Source organism: Manis javanica, chromosome 3 (genome assembly GCF_040802235.1).
Source record: "Manis javanica isolate MJ-LG chromosome 3, MJ_LKY, whole genome shotgun sequence".
NCBI lineage: Eukaryota > Metazoa > Chordata > Mammalia > Pholidota > Manidae > Manis > Manis javanica.
In genome coordinates, this window is record NC_133158.1 from 197,561,753 (window position 1) to 197,581,477 (window position 19,725).

At 39.4% G+C, this 19,725-nt stretch overlaps 1 protein-coding gene across 1 annotated transcript in view; it reads left to right on the forward strand.

The window, feature by feature from the left end:
• Positions 1 to 280: 280 nt before the first annotated feature.
• Positions 281 to 19,725, forward strand: part of IQCM (IQ motif containing M) — a 195,188-nt gene continuing 175,743 nt past the window's right edge. Inside the window, exons 1-2 of the mRNA XM_073230501.1 lie at positions 281 to 422; positions 2,543 to 2,624. Coding sequence (XP_073086602.1) covers positions 2,588 to 2,624 — 37 coding nt within the window. The 5' untranslated portion in view covers positions 281 to 422; positions 2,543 to 2,587. The remainder of the gene's footprint in view (positions 423 to 2,542; positions 2,625 to 19,725) is intronic.

Consider the following 19,725-nt stretch of genomic DNA (forward strand, 5'->3'; position numbering starts at 1 on the left):
TGATTATGGCTGGGAGAAGGAAAATGAGGAGAAGCAGAAATATTTTGAAGTTAAAATATAAAAGACTTGATTGATTGGATGTGGTTGGTAAAAATACAGGAGGAATCAAAGTTTTATGGCTTGAGCAACTGGGTGGCTATAATAAGTAAAATTGCTAACATGGAGAAGTGAGGAGGTGGAATGTGACATTGAATGTTAGGAGGATTTGGGTGGAGGGACAGTGGGGAGAAAATTGGGGGTCAGAAATGAAGCTTTGCTCTCACCCTTATATCAACAGCTGCAACTGCCTGTCTGCATCCCTGGACTATGAGCTGTTTTCCAAGTCCTGCCAAGTATCAAAGGGCTGGTCTTAAGATACTTAGTCACACCACAGCAAAATCCTGTCAGCCATCTGCTTTGGAAGGACCAGCTAAGGATATAAGGTAGGGAAGTACTGTTCCCTCTTCTGTTTGCCTTTTATCCATATAGAAATGGAATTAAAGTATTCCATGTATACATCAAAAGTTTGTTTTATGCTTTTGCCTTTTCTCCCAAAATAGATGGCTTGCCCCTTGCAAAACTCAGACACTAGATATGCACTTATTAATTGATAAGTGCATCAGGAGCGGCTCAGTTTCTCATAACTGTCTGCTGGGGACTTAAATGGAGAGGGATCCTGCCTGCTGATACTATGTCGGTGTGCTGCTCATCCTTAAGCAGTTCTTCCTCCAAGGACTTCTTCCACCCCCAGTCACTGTCTTACAGTCCTCTCCCATCACCTCTGGTTTGTGGGGCATTACCATGCCAGCACCTCCTAGTTCTTTGCATTAAAAGGACAGTGGGATGTATTGCTTGCCAGCCAAGTTAATGCAGCTGACATTCCTGGCACACTGAATTAAGGTGGCGGAGCCAATTGCCCCAGAGAAGAGTCCATTTCTGTGGAGATTAAAACAAGAAAATGACAGAACACAAAACGCCTTTATTTTCTTCTGTTCTAACTGCAAAGAAGACAGTAATTAAGCCAGACCAGAAGATTGTTAATTGCTAAGGAAGGTGCAGTATTTTAATTTATCCCAGTTCATTTGTAGAACTGAGAAGACAAGGTACATGTTCTGTGCTCTTGCCCATGGTGCAATGCTGACAATTTGAGAATTAATCATTTTTAGATGTTCCAGATTTGGTATTTTAAAACTAACTGCAATAGTATTTCCCCCCTCTGGGTAGAAGCAGAGGAAAATTGCCATAGCCTTTTATCTAAGAGCATGTAGCTACAGAGTCATGACTTCCACTGGGCCAAGCCAGTTTATGGATTTACTCAGATAATCCTTAAATTATTTTACAAGTCTTGAATACTTCACCACAGTTTAGTGCTCTACTCAGCTAACTGAAAAGTCTACTTAGAGCTTTAGAACAAGAGGCCCCATGGGGCTCTGTAAAACATTAAGTGTTCTCCTTGTAATTACAAAGCAGTGAGCATGCAGTGGTATGCTTGGTGTAACTGATTCCCTGGCTGTAGAGGCAACATTTGATGCATTTTGGATAATCCTTTGGAAGTAATGATAATTCAAATGTTGCAGGAAAGGCTTAACTCAATTAACCTATTAACCAGCCTTTTACTGAGGACCTCCAGAATGAGGTACTCTGAGCTGGGTTGAGGCACCAGGCAGGGATTCACTCCTCCAACTGTACATTTAAGTTATGGGGGAAACTTTTAAAAATACATTTGCTTAGGCTTCTCTCTAGACTTTTGATATATTTTTAACCCTCTTCCCTCAGGCAATTCTAATAGTCATCCAGGGTTGAGGATGGCTGGTGTAGTTTTGTTTTCAAGGTACTTATAGTCTAATTGGAAAAATTAGGCCTTCTATTTTTATCTATCACTCTTTTTTTAGCTCCTTACACAGAAGCATGCATTTTTCAAGTGAGAGATAAGAACAACATAGCTACTGTGTTTAAAGGGGAACAATAGGTCAACTAGAGGCTGAGAGTGATGATGAAGGAGGGAGTACTTGAACCTATGCTTTAAGGGTGGGTAGGATAAAAATGAAGATGTGGTAACAGAACATAAAGACAAGCATAAATCCAAGCTCAAGTCTGTATGCTCAAGACAAGAGTGTGCAAGGTACGTGCCAGGTATAAAGTGGATATTAGTTGGAAAACAGTGGGAAATCTGGTGGGCCTGTATAGGGACTTTGGCCCCAAGATCTGGATTTGAGTTCTATGCATGCCACTAAATAACTGCTTATGTTGACAAATTATTTCACTTCTCTGAGCTCTAGTTTCCGCATCTGCCAAAAGTGGAACAGTAGTTCCTATCAGGTTATTTGAAACCAGTAAGTTAATATGTATATAAACATTTGATTAACTACAGTGCCCTACTCCCTGCTAGCTATTGTTATTGCTGCTTTTTGGAGGGGAAGGCATTGAAGGCTTTACTTAGAGCACAGGAGTGATGTATAAAAAGTGTTAGGCATTCATCCTATTTTTTTCATGAGGAAATGAAAGAAATAGCTAAAAATAAGTATTTATCATCATCAAATTTACTTAATGCAATTATGTCTAGGGATCTGGAGCCCAACTTTCAAAAAAAATCACCTATCTGCCCATCATGGCTGCTGCAGACGTTCTGCCTGATGAAACAGAAGGTGAGTATCCTCGCTTCCCTAACAATTCAATGCACAATGAGTGACACTCCAGCAGCTTTAACGAAACTTTTCTATTAATTGTTAACCCTCAGTGTGCTAAATTTATTGGCACACCTTATAAGTGCTCATCTCATTCCCTTTATCTGAGTATACCAACTTCTGACTTACTGTGCTGTCTAATATTGTATCCACTAGCCACATCTGACTTTTCAGTGGTTGAAGTGTGGCTAGTGAAAGAAAGGAACTGAATATTTAATTTTAATTCATTTTAATTTCAGTGTAAAAACTGATTAATTCTGTTATTGAAAACCTTTAATCATGTTTGAAGCAACTTGGGTATGTGAACTGCTTTTTCAAGAGGATGTTTGTATAAAATATAAATACAGATCAAGTATTTCTGAGAAAAATTTAGTATCTGAGTTGAGATATATGTACATGTGAAATATATACAGGGTTTTGAATATAGAGTGAAAAAATATAAAAATATCTCATTTTAATTTTTTGAATGAAATATAGTTGATATGCAGCATTATATTAGTTTCAGGTGTAGAACATAATGATTTGTCAATTATATACCTTATGAAATGCTTACCATAATAGGTGTGGTTACCATCTGTTATCATTCAAGTTACTATAATATTATGATGTTCCTTATGCTGTGCTTTCCATCCCTGAGACTTATTTATGTTGTAGTTGGGAGTTTTTCTCTCTTGATTCTCTTTACCTGTTTCAAATATCCTTTTCCCCTGTGGCAACCAGCAGTTTGCTCTCTGTATTTATGAGTATAATTCTAGTTTGTTCGTTTTATTTTTTTAGATTCTAAGATATAATTCTAAGACATATAAATGGAATAATATGGTATTTGTCTTTTTCTGTTTGACTTATTTCACTTAGCATAATACCCTCTAGGTCTGTTTATGTTGTCACAAATGGCAGATTCCATTCTTTTTTATGGCTGAGCAATATTCTACTGTGTGTATGTGCCAGATCTTTGTTATCTGTTTGTCTTGCCAGTGGGTTTCAGCCCTGGACAAGTTCACTATGGATTCAATGAGACCAAAGAAATGACAGTAGAATGTTCTTGGGGTGAAAGGGTTATACCCAACTTTATTTCCATGGTGGCAGGTCAGTCACTAACATCCCATCCACTCAGAGCGAGTCTGCATACAGCAAGCTGGTCTCTGCCTCTGGGCCTCTCTGCCCGCACAACCGTCTCTCTCTTTCTCTGTCCTTGGCGCTGCCACCACTCCAGCCTCTGCTCTCCTGCAGCCTTGCAGCCATGCAGCAGCTATGCTACCGTGTTGCCCAGAGCACTGAGTGGAGCTCTTTATGTAGAGTTAATAACGATGTATTGCCCACACGTGTGTAGTGAGTTAGCCAACCAGGTAAGAATCCTGGCCACAGGAACCTTCACTTTATCCATACCATTCATCACTAACTTTTAGGATTGTTTAATATCAAAATGACAGTGTCTTGCCAATGGGCTTCAGCCCCGGACAAGTTTGCTATGGATTCAATGTGACCAAAGAAAATGACAGCAAAACGTTCTTGGGGTGAAAGGGTTATACCCAACTTTATTCTCACAGTGGCAGGTCAGTCACTAAAATCCCATTCACTCAGAGCGAGTTTGCATGCAGCAGGCCAGTGTCCGCCTCTGTCCCCTCTGCACAGCTGTCCTCTGGGCCCCTCTGTCTACACAGCTGTCCTCTGGGCCTCTCTGCCCAGTCGTTCCCCACAGCCATCCTCCGGGCCTCTCTGCACAGTCGTCCTGCACAGCTGTCCTTTGGGCCTCTGTCCTCAGTTCTGCCACCACTCCAGCCTCTGCTCTGCTCTCCTGCAGCCTTGCAGCCCTGCCACCATGTTGTGCCCAGAGCACTGGGCGGAGCTCTTTTTATAGCGTCAACAGCCATGTATTACCCACAGGTGTGCAGTGAGCTAGTCAACCACGGCCGGTGGGAATCCTGGCCACAGAAACTCATTTTATCCACAGACAGTATTTGGATATATTTTGTTTATGTAAAATACCTATACTTATCATGTTATTTCACCTCTTATCACTTTTAAAAATGTGACTACTCATACATTTAAAATTGCATATTAGGCTCACATTGTATTTCTTTTAGAGCTGGTCTAGACTTGGCAACACTGCAAGTAACCTTACATTTAGGCTTAGGTAGCATGATTGAGTAACACACAGTGCTGCATGTAGAGCTGGGATTATTAAAATTTCCTGTTGTACTACATCCCCTTGTCTCTTATGACCCCAGACAGTATATGATTCAGGCCAACTGACTTCTGTCCAGGCTTATGAATAGAGCACTGTATGGATCACTTTAGCTCTCTATTTGGTTAACACAGCACATTTCCAAGATGGAAAGGGCAGAGTCTGGCCAATGGGTTTCAGTCCTGGGAAAGTTCACTATGGATTCAGTGTGACCAAGGAAATGACAGTATAATGTTCTTGGGGTGAAAGGGTTTATACCCAACTTTATTTCCTCGGTGGCAGGTCACTCACTAGAATCTCTTCCACTCAGAGCAAGTCTGCATGCAGCAAGCTGGTCTCAGTCTCTGGGCCTTTCTGCTCGCACAGTTGTCCCAGTCTCTGTCCTCAGCGCTGCCACCACTCCAGCCTCTGCTCTGCTCTACTGCAGCCTTGGAGCCGTGCCGAGCACTGGGCAGGGCTCTTTATATAGAGTCAATAACGATGCATTGCCCACATCTGTGTAGTGAGCTAGCCAGCCAGGGCCAGCTGAGAATCCTGGCCACAGGAACCTTCACTTTATCCACAGGCAGAAAGGGAGGAAGATCCAGAAAATGGAGGAGAATGTTCAATAGTTTTATTTTGCTTTGGGTCATGCTCATGATTAGTAAATTATATTTGAAGTCTTGATAACTATGAGCTTGGATTCCCCTAAATCTCCTTAGCAACCTAAACCCACTCTGAGAAATATTAACATAGTTTTTTTTTGGGGTAGAGATGCATTGTAAAATCTCCTGACATATGTATAAAACCATTAATCATTTATTGTTGCAAAGAGGTTAAGACACTTTGCTGAAGAAAGAATAAAGAAAAGAGGGAAATGAGGAAAAGTACATCTCTAAAAGACAAATCAACAGAATGCTTTAAATTGGAACTGAGGAGTTGAATCCTAATGCAGAATGTGTCATGGAAGAAATATTATTGAATATAGGTTTCAGGAGATGATAGCCATATGGCACTTGAAATCTGGATTTTACTTGATTTTTAAATTCTTCTAAAAAAGAATTAGAAATAAATTATGTTCATTCATTTATATGGACTGGAATTGAGGTTTCTCTTCAAAGAGCTTCTATTCACTTTGTTTCCACAGCTTTTTCTTTTTTTTTAACTTAAAATTAAAAAAAAATTTTGTTATCATTAATCTACAATTACATGGTGAACATTATGTTTACTAGGGTCCCCCCTTCACAAAGTCCCCCCCACGAACCCCATTACAGTCACTGTCCATCAGCGTAGTAAGATGCTGTAGAATCACTACTTGTCTTCTCTGTGTTGCACAGCCCTCCCCTTCCCCCCCTCCCACATTATACATGCTAATCTTAATACCCCCTTTCTTCTTCCCCACCCTTATCCCTCCCTTCCCACCCATTCTCCCCAGTCCCTTTCCCTTTGGTAACTTTTAGTCCATTCTTGGGTTCTGTGATTCTGCTGCTGTTTTGTTCCTTCAGTTTTTCCTTTGTTCTTATACTCCACATATGAGTGAAATCATTTGGTACTTGTCTTTCTCTGCCTGGCTTATTTCACTGAGCATAATACCTTCTAGCTCCATCCATGTAGTTGCAAATGGTAGGATTTGTTTTTTTCTTATGGCTGTTATTCCATTGTGTATATGTACCACATCTTCTTTTTCCATTTATGTACTGATGGACACTTAGGTTGCTTCCATTTCTTGGCTATTGTAAATAGTGCAGCAATAAACATAGGGGTGCATCTGTCTTTTTCAAACTGGGCTGCTGCATTCTTAGGGTAAATTCCTATAAGTGGAATTTCTGGGTCAAATGGTATGTCTATTTTGAGCATTTTGAGGAATGTCCATACTGCTTTCCACAGTGGTTGAACTAATTTATATTCCCACAAGCAGTCTAGAAGGGTTCCCCTTTCTCCACAACCTCGCCAACATTTGTTGTTGTTTGTCTTTTGGGTGGTAGCCATCCTTACTGGTGTGAGGTGATATCTCATTGTGGTTTTACTTTGCGTTTCTCTGATAACTAGCGATGTGGAGCATCTTTTCGTATGTCTGTTGGCCATCTGAATTTCTTCATTGGAGAACTGTTTGTTCAGCTCCTCTGCCCATTTTTTAATTGGATTATTTGCTTTTTATTTGTTGAGGTGCATGGGCTCTTTATATATTTTGGATGTCAAGCCTTTATTGAATCTGTCATTTATGAATATATTCTCCCACATTGTAGGGTACCTTTTTGTTCTATTGATGGTGTCTTTTGCTGTACAGAAGCTTTTCAGCTTGATATAGTCCCACTTGTTCATTTTTGCTTTTGTTTTCCTTGCCTGGGGAGATATGTTCATGAAGAAGTCGCTAATGTTTATGTCCAAGAGATTATTGCCTATGTTTTTTCTAAGAGTTTTATGGTTTCATGACTTACGTTCAGGTCTTTGATCCACTTTGAATTTACTTTTGTGTATGGGGTTAGACAGTGATCCAGTTTCATTCTCTTACATGTAGCTGTCCAGTTTTGCCAGCACCATCTGTTGAAGAGACTATCATTTCCCCATTGTATGTCCATGGCTCCTTTATCATATATTAATTGACCAGGTATGTTTGGGTTAATGTCTGGAGTCTCTATTCTGTTCCATTGGTCTGTGGCTCTGTTCTTGTGCCAGTACCATGTTGTCTTGATTACTGTGGCTTTGTAGTAGAGCTTGAAGTTGAGGAGTGAGATCCCCCAACTTTATTCTTACTTCTCAGGATTGCTTTGACTATTCAGGATCTTTGGTGTTTCCATAAGAATTTTTGAACTATTTGTTCTAGTTCGTTGAAGAATGTTGTTGGTAATTTGATAGGCATTGCATCAAATCTGTATATTGCTTTGGGCAGGATGGCCATTTTGATGATATTCATTCTTCCTAGCCAAGAGCCTGGGATGAGTTTCCATTTGTTAGTGTCCTCTTTAATTTCTCTTAAGAGTGTCTTGTAGTTTTCAGGGCATAGGTCTTTCACTTCTTTGGTTAGGTTTATTCCTAGGTAGTTTATTCTTTTTGACGCTATTGTGAATGGTATTGTTTTCCTGATTTCTCTTTCTATTGGTTCATTGTTAGTGTATAGGAAAGCCACAGATTTCTGTGTGTTAATTTTGTATCCTGCAACTTTGCTGTATTCCGATATCAGTTCTAGTGTTTCAGAGTGGAGTCTTTAGGGTTTTTTATGTACAATATCATATCATCTGCAAATAGTGACAATTTAACTTCTTCTATACCAATCTAGTTTCCTTGTATTTCTTTGTTTTGTCTAATTGCTGTGGTTAGGACCTCCAGTACTATGTTAAATAACAGTGGGGAGAGTGGGCATCCCTGTCTTGTTCCCGATCTCAGAGGAAAAGCTTTCAGCTACTCGCTGTTCAGTATGATGTTAGCTGTGGGTTTATCATATATGGCCTTTATTGTGTTGAGGTACTTGCCCTCTATACCCATTTTACTGAGAGTTTTTATCATGAATGGATGTTGAATTTTGTTGAATGCTTTTTCAGCATCTGTGGAGATGATCATGTGGTTTTTGTTCTTCTTTTTGTTTATGTGGTGGATGATGTTGATGGATTTTTGAATGTGGTACCATCCTTGCTTCCCTGGGATGAATCCCACTTGGTGGTGGTGTATGATCCACTTGATGTATTTTTGAATTCGGTTTGCTAATATTTTGTTGAGTATTTTTGCATCTGCATTCATCATGGATATTGGTCTGTAGTTTTCTTTTCTGGTGGGGTCTTTGCCTTGTTTTGGTATTAGGGTGATATTGGCTTCATAGAATGAGTTTGGGTGTATTCCCTCCTCTTCTATTTTTTGGAAAACTTTAAGGAGAATGGGTATTATGTCTTCTCTGTATGTCTGATAAAATTCCGAGGTAAATCCATCTGGCCCGGGTTTTTTTTTCTTGGGTAGTTTTTTTATTACCACTTCAATTTTGTTGCTGGTAATTGGTCTGTTTAGATTTTGTGTTTCTTCCTTGGTCAGTCTTGGAAGGTTGTATTTTTCTAGGAAGTTGTCCATTTCTTCTAGGTTTTCCAGATTCTTAGCTTATAGGTTTTCATAGTAGTCTCTAATAATTCTTTGTATTTCTGTTGGGTCTCTTATGATGTTTCCTTTCTTGTTTCTGATTCTGTTGATGTGTGTTGATTCTCTTTTTCTCTTAGTAAGTCTGGCTAGAGGCTTATCTATTTTGTTTATTTTCTCGAAGGACCAGCTCTTGATTTCATTGATTTTTTTCTATTGTTTTATTCTGCTCAATTTTGTTTATTTCTTCTCTGATCTTTATTATGTTCCTCCTTCTGCTGACTTTAGGCCTCATTTGTTCTTCTTTTTCCAACTTCAATAATTGTGACATTAGACTATTCATTTGGGTTTGTTCTTACTTCTTTAAATATGCCTGGATTGCTATATACTTTCCTCTAAAGACTGCTTTCACTGCATCCCACAGTAGTTGGGGCTTTGTGTTGTTGTTGTCATTTGTTTCCATATATTGCTTGATTGCCATTTTAATTTGGTCTTTGATCCATTGATTATTTAGGAGCATGTTGTTAAGCCTCCATGTGTTTGTGAGCCTTTTTGTTTTCTTTGTACAATTTATTTCTAGTTTTATGCCTTTGTGGTCTGAAAAGTTGGTTGGTAGGATTTCAGTCGTTTGGAATTTACTGAGGCTCTTTTTGTGGCCTAGTATGTGGTCTATTCTGGAGAATGTTCCATGTGCACTTGAGAAGAATGTGTATCCTGTTGCTTTTGGATTTAGAGTTCTATAGATCTCTAACAGGTCCATCTGTTCTAGTGTGTTGTTCAGTGCCTGTGTGTCCTTACTTATTTTCTGTCCAGTGGATCTATCCTTTGGAGTGAGTGGCATGTTGAAGTCTCCTAAAATGAATGCATTGCATTCTATTTCCTCCTTTAGTTCTGTTAGTATTTGTTTCACATATGCTGGTGTTCCTGTGTTGGGTGCATATATATTTATAATGGTTATATCCTCTTGTTGGATTGAGCTCTTTATCATTATGTAATGTCCTTCTTTATCTCTTGTTTCTTTCTTTGTTTTGAGGTTTATTTTGTCTGATACTAGTATTGCAACACCTGCTTTTTTCTCCCTGTTGTTTGCATTAAATATCTTTTTCCATTCCTCAACTTTTAGTCTGTGCAGGTATTTGGGTTTGAGGTGAGTTTCTTGTAAGCAGCATATAGATGGGTCTTGCTTTTTTTATCCATTTTGTTACTCTGTGTCTTTTGATTGGTTCATTCAGTCTATTTACATTTAGGGTGGTTATTGAAAGATATGTACTTATTGCCATTTCAGGCTTTAGATTCGTGGTTACCAAAGGTTCAAGGTTAGCTTCTTTAGTATCTTACTATCTAACTTACTTTGCTTATTGAGCTGTTATAAACACTGTCTGGTAATTCTTTATTTCTCTCCCTTCTTATTCCTCATCCTTCATTTTTTATATGTTGGTTGTTTTATTCTGTGCTCTTTTGTGTTTTCTTTAACTGCTTTTGTGGGTTGTTGATTTTATTTTTTGCCTTTAGTTAGTATTTGGTTGGTCTGCTTTCTTTGCTGTGATTTTATTTTCTCTGGTGACATCTATTTAGTCTTAGGCATGCTCCCATCTAGAGCAGTCCCTCTAAAATACCCTCTAGTGTTGGTTTGTGTGAGGCAAATTCCCTCAACTTTTGCTTGTCTGGGAATTGTTTAGTTCCTCCTTTATATTTAAATGATAATCGTGCTGGATACAGTATTCTTGGTTCAAGGCCCTACTGTTTCATTGCATTAAATATATTATACCATTCTCTTCTGGCCTGTAAGGTTTCTGTTGAGAAGTCTGATGATAGCCTGATGGGTTTTCCTTTGTAGGTGACCTTTTTCCTCTCTCTAGCTGCCTTTAAAACTCTGTCCTTGTCCTTGATCTTTGCCATTTTAATTATTATGTGTCTTGGTGTTGTCCTCCTTGGGTCCCTTCTGTTGGGAGTTCTGTGTACTTCCATGGTCTGATCAATTATTTCCTCCCCCAGTTTTGAGAAGTTTTCAGCAATTATTTCTTCAAAGACACTTTCTATCCCTTTTTCCCTCTCTTCTTCTTCTGGTAGCCCTGTAATGCAGATATTGTTCCTTTTGGATTGGTCACACAGTTCTCTTAATATTGTTTCATTCCTGTAGATCCTTTCATCTCTCTCTGCGTCAGCTTCTCTGTGTTCCTGTTCTCTGGCTTCTTTTCCATCAATGGCCTCTTGCATCTTATCCATTCTGCTTATAAGTCCTTCCAGAGATTGTTTCATTTCTGTAATCTCCTTCTGGATATCATCCCTTAGCTTTTGCATATTTCCCTGCAGCTCCATCAGCATGGTTATGAGCTTTATTTTGAATTCTTTTTCAGGAAGATTGGTTAGGTCTTTCTCCTTCTCAGGGGTTGACTCTGTGATTTTGGTCTGTATCAAATTCTTTTGCCTTTTCATGGTGATAGAGGTAGTTGTGCTGAGCTGGTGCATGTGTCGGTTGGGAGAACATCCCTTCTTGCTGTTTTGTGGCCTTCCTCTCCTGGGGGAACAGCAACCTCTAGCGGCTTGTGCTGGGCAGGTGTGCGCAGACGGGTCCTCTGATTCTTGCCCTGCAGCTGTGCATGTTTTTGTGTTTGAGGTGAGTTTCTTGTAAGCAGCATTTTGTTACTCTGTGTCTTTTGATTGGTTCATTCAGTCCATTTACATTTAGGGTGACTTTGAAAGATATGTACTTATTGCCATTTCAGGCTTTAGATTCGTGGTTACCAAAGGTTCAAGGTTAGCTTCTTTAGTATCTTACTGTCTAAACTCCACAGTGGCTGTGGGCGTGGCCAGCCTCAGGCTGCTGCTCCAATATGGCGGAGCCGTGTTGGAGAGGAAACAGGCAGGAGGCTGTTTATTGCTGTGAGGGGCCTCCGAACTTCGCTGCTGCCCAGGGGGTTAGGGCACCCAGGGTGCCCTGGGATTCCCAGCTGCTGGGCTAAGTGTCCCGGGACACTTCCGTCCAGCTGTGGGGTCCCTGTCCCTTGAAGAGTTTCAAAAAGCTCTTGCTTTTCTTTGTCCCAGGGGTGCTGGCTGTGGGAACCCACTCACAGGTTTCACTGTCCTGTTTCCCTAGTTTCCAGCACCTCATGCACACACTGTGTGTCTGTCCTCCAGTGTGGATGACTAGGGCTGGATGATTAGCAGTCCTGAGCTTCCTCTCCCTCCCTGCTCCGACTCCTCTCCTCCCACCCGGAGCTGGGGTGAGGGGCGCTCGGGTCCCGCTGGACTTTGGCTTGTATCTTACCCACTTCGTGAGGTGCTGGGTTCTCACAGGTGTGGATGTGGTCTGGCTGTTGTCCTGTGTCTTCTGGTCTCTCTTTTAGGAATAGTTGTATTTGTTGTATTTTCAAAAGTATATATGGTTTTGGGAGGAGGTTTCTGCTGCTCTACTCACACCGCCATCTTGGCCCCCAGAAGTCTGTTTTCACAGCTTTTTGCCCTAGAACTACTGATCTTTGTTCCAGCTTCCCTTTCCTATATCTAAGCTCCTTCCTCTTCCTAATCTCATCATTGGAGCTTGCTTCTAGAAGATCTTTCTTCACATGCACTAATATTCAACCATTGTTAATTTTTTTTTACTTGTTTGGTGTGTTTTTGTTATTTTTAGGCAAATCATTTTTTTCCTACAAAATAAAATGTTAGAAAGAGCTCAAATATATAAACCAGATAAGATCTGAGCTGCTCTGATTGAAAGAAGGAAGCACACCTAAGGCATGTGAAATTGGTGAAGCACTCTTAAAACCACTGCCTTATTCTGGATTTGATTCACTGTTTTATTTCTCTTGGGATATTCTGTGTTAAACTTTATCTCTATTAATACAATGTAAGTGTTTTCCTTTTTTAAAATTATTTTTGCATTTCTTTTTTTTCTTAAAGTATTATTGATATACACTCTTACAAAGTTTTCACATGAAAAAACAATGTGGTTAATACATTCACCCATATTATTGTGTCCACCCCATATCCTATTGCAGTCACTGTCCATCAGTGTAGTAAGATGCCACAGAGTCACTATTTGTCTTCTCTGTGCTACACTGTCTTCCCCATGATCCCCCTGACACCATGTGTGCCAATCATGATACCCCACAATCCCCTTCTCCCTCTCTCCCCACCTGCCCTCCCCATCCCCTTCCCTTTGGTGACAACTAATCCCTTCTTAGAGTCTGTGAGTCTGTTGCTTTTTTGTTCCTTCAGTTTTGTTTTGTTGTTGTACTCCACAAATGAGGTAAATCATTTGGTATTTGTCTTTCTCCACCTGGCTTATTGCACTGAGCATAATACCCTCCAGCTCCATCCATGTTGTTGCAAATGATAGGATTTGTTACTTTCTTATGGCCGAATAGTGTTCCATTGTGTATATGTACCACCTCTTCTTTATCCATTCATCTACTGATGGATGCTTAGGTTGCTTCAATATTTTGGCTGTTGTAAATAGTGCTGCAATAAGCATAGGGGTGCATATGTCTTTTTGAATCTGAGAAATTATATTCTTTGGGTAAATTCCTAGGAGTGGAATTCCTGGGTTAAATGGTATTTCTATTTTGAGTTTTTTGAGGAACCTCCATACTGCTTTCTACAATGGTTGAACTAGTTTACATTCCCACCAGCAGTGTAGGAGGGTTACCCTTTCTCCACATCCTCGCCAGCATTTGGTGTTCTTAGTCTTTTTGATATTGGCCATCCTAACTGGTGTGAGGTGATATATTTCATTGTGGTTTTTATTTGCATTTCCCTGCTAATTAGTGATGTGGAGCATCTTTTCATGTGCCTGTTGGCCATCTGAATTTCTTCTTTGGAGAAGTGTCTGTTCATATCCTCCGCCCATTTTTTAATTGGGCTATTTGCTTTTTGGTTGTTGAGGCGTGTGAGTTCTTTATATATTTTGGATGTTAACCCCTTGTTGGATATGTCATTTACAAATATATTCTCCCATACTGTAGGATGCCTTCTTGTTCTGTTGATGGTGTCCTTTGCTGTACAGAAGCTTTTTAGTTTGATGTAGTCCCATGTGCTCATTTTTGCTTTTGTTTCCCTTGTCCGAGGAGATGCATTCAGGAAAAAGTTGCTCATGTTTATATTCAGGGGATTTTTGCCTATGTTGTCTTCTAAGAGTTTTATGGTTTCATGACTTACATTCAGGTCTTTGATCCATTTCGAATTTACTTTTATGATGGGGTTAGACAATAATCCAGTTTCATTCTCTTGCATGTAGCTGTCCAATTTTTCCAACACCAGTTGTTGAAGAGGTTGTCATTTCGCCATTGTGTGTTCATGGCTCCTTTATCATATATTAATTGACCATATATGTTTGGGTTAATATCTGGACTCCCTATTCCACTGGTCTGTGTGTCTGTTCTTGTGCCAGTACCAAATTGTCTTGATTACTGTGGCTTTGTAATAGAGCTTCAAGTTGGGGAGCGTAATCCCCCCTGCTTTATTCTTCCTTCTCAGGATTGCTTTGGCTCTTCAGGGTCTTTTGTGGTTCCATATGAATTTTAGAATGATTTGCTCTAGTTTATTGATGAATGCTGTTGGTATTTTGATAGGGATTGCATTGAATCTGTAGATTGCTTCAGGCAGGATGGCCATTTTGATTATATTAATTCTTCCAAGCCAAGATCATGGGATGAGCTTCCATTTGATAGTGTCTTCTTTAATTTCTCTTAAGAGTGTCCTGTAGTTTTCAGGGTAAAGGTCTTTCACTTCCTTGGTTAGGTTTATTCCTAGGTATTTTATTCTTTTTGATGAAGTTGTGAATGGAATTGTTTTCCTGATTTCTCTCTCTGCTAGTTCATTGTTAGTGTATAGGAATGTAACAGATTTCTGTGTATTAATTTCATATCCTGCAACTTTGCTGAATTCAGATATTAGATCTAGTAGTTTTTGAATGAATTCTTTAGGGTTTTTTATGTACAATATCATGTCATCTGCAAACAGTGACAGTTTAACTTCTTCCTTGCCAATCTGGATGCCTTTTATTTCTTTGTGTTGTCTGATTGCTGTGGCTAGGACATCCAGTACTATGTTGAAAAGAAGTGGGGTGTGTGGGCATCCTTATCTTTTTCCCTATCTTAAAGGAAAAGCTTTCAGCTTCTTGCTGTTAAGTATAATGCTGGCTATGGGTTTGTCATATATGGCCTTAATTATGTTGAGGTACTTGCCCTCTATACCCATTTTGTTGAGAGTTTTTATCATGAATGGATGTTGAATTTTGTCAGATGCTTTTTTTCAGCATCTATGAGGATAATCATGTGGTTTTTGTCCTTTTTGTTTATGTGGTGGATGATGTTTATGGATTTTCTAATATTGCACCATCCTTGCATCCCTGGAATAAATCCTTCTTGATCATAATGGATGATATTTTTGATGTATTTCTGAATTTCGTTTGCTAATATTTTGTTGAGTATTTTTGCATCTATGCTCATCAGGGATATTGGTCTGTAGTTTCCTTTTTTTGTGGTGTCTTTGCCTGGTTTTGGTACTAGAGTGATGCTGGCTTCATAGAATGAGTTTGAGAGTATTCCCTCCTCTTCTATTTTTTTGGAAAACTTTAAGGAGAATGGTGTTATGTCTTCTTTAAATGTCTGATAACATTCAATGGTGAATCCATCTGGCCTGGGGATTTTGTTCTTGGGTAGTTTTTTGATTATCAATTCAGTTTTGCTGCTGGTAATTGGTCTGCTTAGATTTTCTCTTTCTTCCTTGGTTAGCCTTGGAAGTTTGTATTTTTCTAGAAAGTTGTCCATTTCTTCTAGGTTTTCCATTTTGTTAGCATATAAATTTTCATAGTGTCCTCTAATAATTCTTTGTATTTCTGTGGTGTCCATAGTGATTTTTCCAGTCCCATTTCTTATTCTGTTTATGTGTGTAGACTCTCTTTTTTTCTTGATAAGTCTGGGCCTTACTTGTTCTTCTTTTTCTAATTTCATTAATTGTGAGTTTAGACTGTTTATATGTGATAGTTCTTCTTTCCTGAGGTAGGCCTGTTTTGCAATGTACTTCCCTCTTAGCATGGCCTTCACTGCATCCCACAGATTTTTGCATTGTTGAATTATTGTTGTCATTTGTCTCCATATATTGCTTAATCTCTGTTTTTATTTGTTCATTGATCCATTTGTTATTTAGGAGCATGTTGTTAAGCCTCTAGATGTTTGTGGGATTTTTCATATTCTTTGCATAATTTATTTGTAATTTCATACCTTTCTTTTGTCTGAAAAGCTGGTTGGTACAATTTCAATCTTTTTGAATTTACTGAGGCTCTTTTTGTGGCCTAGTATATAATCCATTCTTGAAAATGTTCCATGTACTCTTGAGAAGAATGTGTATACTGCTGTTTTTGGGTGGAGAGTTCTGTAGATGTCTGTTAGGTCCATCTGTTCTAATTTGTTGTTCAGTGCCTCTGTCTCCTTATTTATTTTCTGTCTGGTTGATCTGTCTTTTGGAGGGAATGGCATGTTGAAGTCTCCTTGAAAGAATGCATTGCATTCTATTTCCCCTTTTAATTCTATTCGTATTTATTTCACATATATAGGTGCTGCTGTTTTGGGTGCATAGATATTAATAATGGTCATATTCTCTTGTTGGACTGACCCCTTTATCACTATGTAATGTCCTTCTTTGTCTCTTGTGACTTTCTTTGTTTTGAAGTTGATTATGTCTGATACAAGTACTGCAACACCTGCTTTTTTCTCCCTATTAGTTGCATGAGATATCTTTTTCCATCCCTTCACTTTTAGTCTGTGTATGTCTTTGGGTTTGATGTGAGTCTCATGTAGGCAGCGTATAGTTGGGTCTTGTTTTTTTATCCATTCAGTGACTCTTATGTCTTTTGATTGGTGCATTCAGACCATTTACATTTAGGGTGATTATTGATAGGTATGTACTTATTGCCATTGCAGGCTTTGATTTGTGGTTACTAAAGGTTTAAGGGTAACTTCCTTACTATCCAAGATTCTAACTTAACTCACTTGGTATGCCTTTACAAACAAAATCTAAACATTCTTTTTTTTTTTCTCATCCTTTTTCTTCCTCCTCCATTCTTTATATATACGAGGTATCATATTCTGTACTCTTTGTCTATCCCTTGGTTGACTTTGGGGGTAGTTGATTTATTTTGCATTTGCTTAGTAATTAACTGTTCTACTTTCTTTATTGTGTTTTATTACCTCTAGTGACAGCTATTTAACCTTAGGAACACTTCCATCTATAACAGTCCCTCCAAAGTACACTGTAGAGACAGTTTGTAGGAGGTAAAATCTCTCAGCTTTTGCTTATCTGGAAATTGTTTAATCCCTCCTTTAATTTTAAATGATAATTTTGCTGTATATAGTATTCTTGGTTTGAGGCCCTTCTGCTTCATTGCATTAAATATATCATTGCACTCCCTTCTGTCCTGTAAGGTTTCTGCTGAGAAGTCTGATGATAGCCTGATGTGTTTTCCTTTGTATGTGATCTTTTTTCTTTCTCCGGCTGTTTTTAATCATCTTTTCTTATTCTTGGTCTTTGCCATTTTAATTATTATATGTCTTGGTATTGTCTTCTTTGGGTCCCTTGTGTTGAGAGATCTGTGCACTTCCATGGACTGAGAGACTATCTCCTCACATGACTGGGGAAGTTTTCAGCAATTACTTCCTTAAAGACACTTTCTATCCCATTTTCTCTCTCCTCTTCTTCTGGTATCCCTATAATACAAATGTTATTCCATTTGGATTGGTCACACAGTTCTCTCAGTATTCCTTTATTCTTAGATGTCTTTTTCTCTCTCTGTGCTTCAGCTTCTTTGTATTCCTCTTCTCTAATTTCTATTTCATTTATCATCTCTTACACTGTTTCTAATCTGCTTTTAAAACCCTCTGTTGTGTTCCTCAGTGATTGGATCTATGTCCTAAATTCATTCCTGAGTTCTTGAATATTTTTTGTACCTCTAGGAGTATGTCTATGATTTTTATTTCCAAATCTCTTTCAGGAAGATTGATTAGTTCAGTCTCACTTGACCCTTTCTGGTGTTTGTGAGATTTTGCTTTGAACCAGGTTTCTTTGACCTTTCATATTTGTATGTGGCCCCCTCTAGTGCACAGAAGTTCTTCTCTCTGGAGCTGCTAAGTCCCTGGAGGGATGTCAGGGGTTGCAGGGGAGCAGTGATGGTGCCTGTGGGGAGGAAAGAGGTTTTTCCTGCTTCCCAGCTGCTATGCTTGTCTCCACTGCCAGAACCAGTGGGCCGAACACCCAGGTGTAAGCCTCTATGCTTTGTGTTTGTAGCTGCTTTAGGCAGGGCTTCCTTCTGGCTGGCCTGATGCCAGGGCAGGGGCTGCTGGTTAGTGTTCCAGGTGCATGCTGGTGTGGAGGAAGGCTCAGCAGGCTGGTTATCATGATGGGGGGCCTTGGAGCTGCATAGCCAGCCAGGTTGTTGGAGTGCATGAAGCTTCTGAAAGTTCCCAACCTGCTGGGCATAGTGCGCCCAGACAATTTTGTCTTCCTGTTCTTTCTCCTGAGCAGTAAAGTCTGTGCAATCCTTGTCCCTTTAGCAGCCCTCTCAGTGTTATTAAGTCTCTCAGACTTCCTGCTTTTCTTTTGTCCCAGAGCAGCCAGATATGGATCCCTGTTTTACACAAGCAGCTGGAATCTCAATCTCTCCAGGTATCCTGACTGTCTTAGCTTTCCATCCCCTCTAATCACCAGAGTACCATGCAATGCAGGTTTGTGCTCCCAGAGCAGATCTCCAGGGCTAGGTGTGCAGCATTCCCAGGCCTCCACTCCCTCCGTGCTCCATTTTTCTTCCCCCTGCCAATGAGCTGGGGTGGGGGAAGTGTTTGGGTCCCACTGGATCACAGCTCTGGTATGTTACCCTGTTCCGTGAGGTCTGTTCTTTTCTCCTATGCAGTCTGGTGCAGCCTTATTTCCTGTTGCTCTTTCAGGATTAGTTGTATTAATTATATTTTCCTATTATATGTGATTTTAGGAGGAGGCCTCTGTCTTACCTCTCATGCCGCCATCTTTAATCCTCTCAATGTAACTGTTTTCTTTAAAAGGAAATTTATACATTAGTGAGTTGGCAGTAGTTGGTGTTGGTGATTTATGTTGGCCTGTATCACAGCATATATCTTACTGAATGTTATGACATTTGTTTGCAATGTTTTTCTGGCATTAGGCTGTAACACTTGGAAGGTATGGGTGCTGAGTATCTTATTTATTTTAGCACATTAGAATGAAAATAGCATCTGAGACTTAGGTGCTTAATGAGCATATGCTGAGGTGAGTCTCATTGAGTCAGAGGTAGGGCTTTTCTTGCACCTGTGAAATCAAACAGGCCTTCTTCAGGCACTCACCCTAACTGTATAGGCAAGGAAGGCCTCTGCCATGTGGCCATACATCTTTGTCAGGATATCTTCTTAGTATATTTTTGTGAAGTCTCTGAATAATGCAGCCTGTTTCTAAGAAGGATGGAAACCCTCTAAGTAAGACCAGTTATTTTTGTCTGGTTATAGAAGCACTTTTGTTAGTGGGTTTGGATGTAGAAAACACTGAGTCTTTTTGGATGCAGAAAAGATTTGCTCAATGGTGACAATCAAAAGATGGCCCATGGCTTCTTCTGTCATAGTCTCCATAATTAGATCTTCTTCTGGTTCTTCACTTCAGAGGTTTATTAGAGCAATTATATGGAATCTTTAAAGCATTAGGAGAAATCTGGAGTTTTATGAACTATCAATTGTAATAGCATTAAACTGATGATATATGAAGAGTGAATTTTTAAAACAAATATAGAGTAAATACTAGAAAATATTTTAGGCTAGTGAAATTGCTTGCATTAGAGATTCT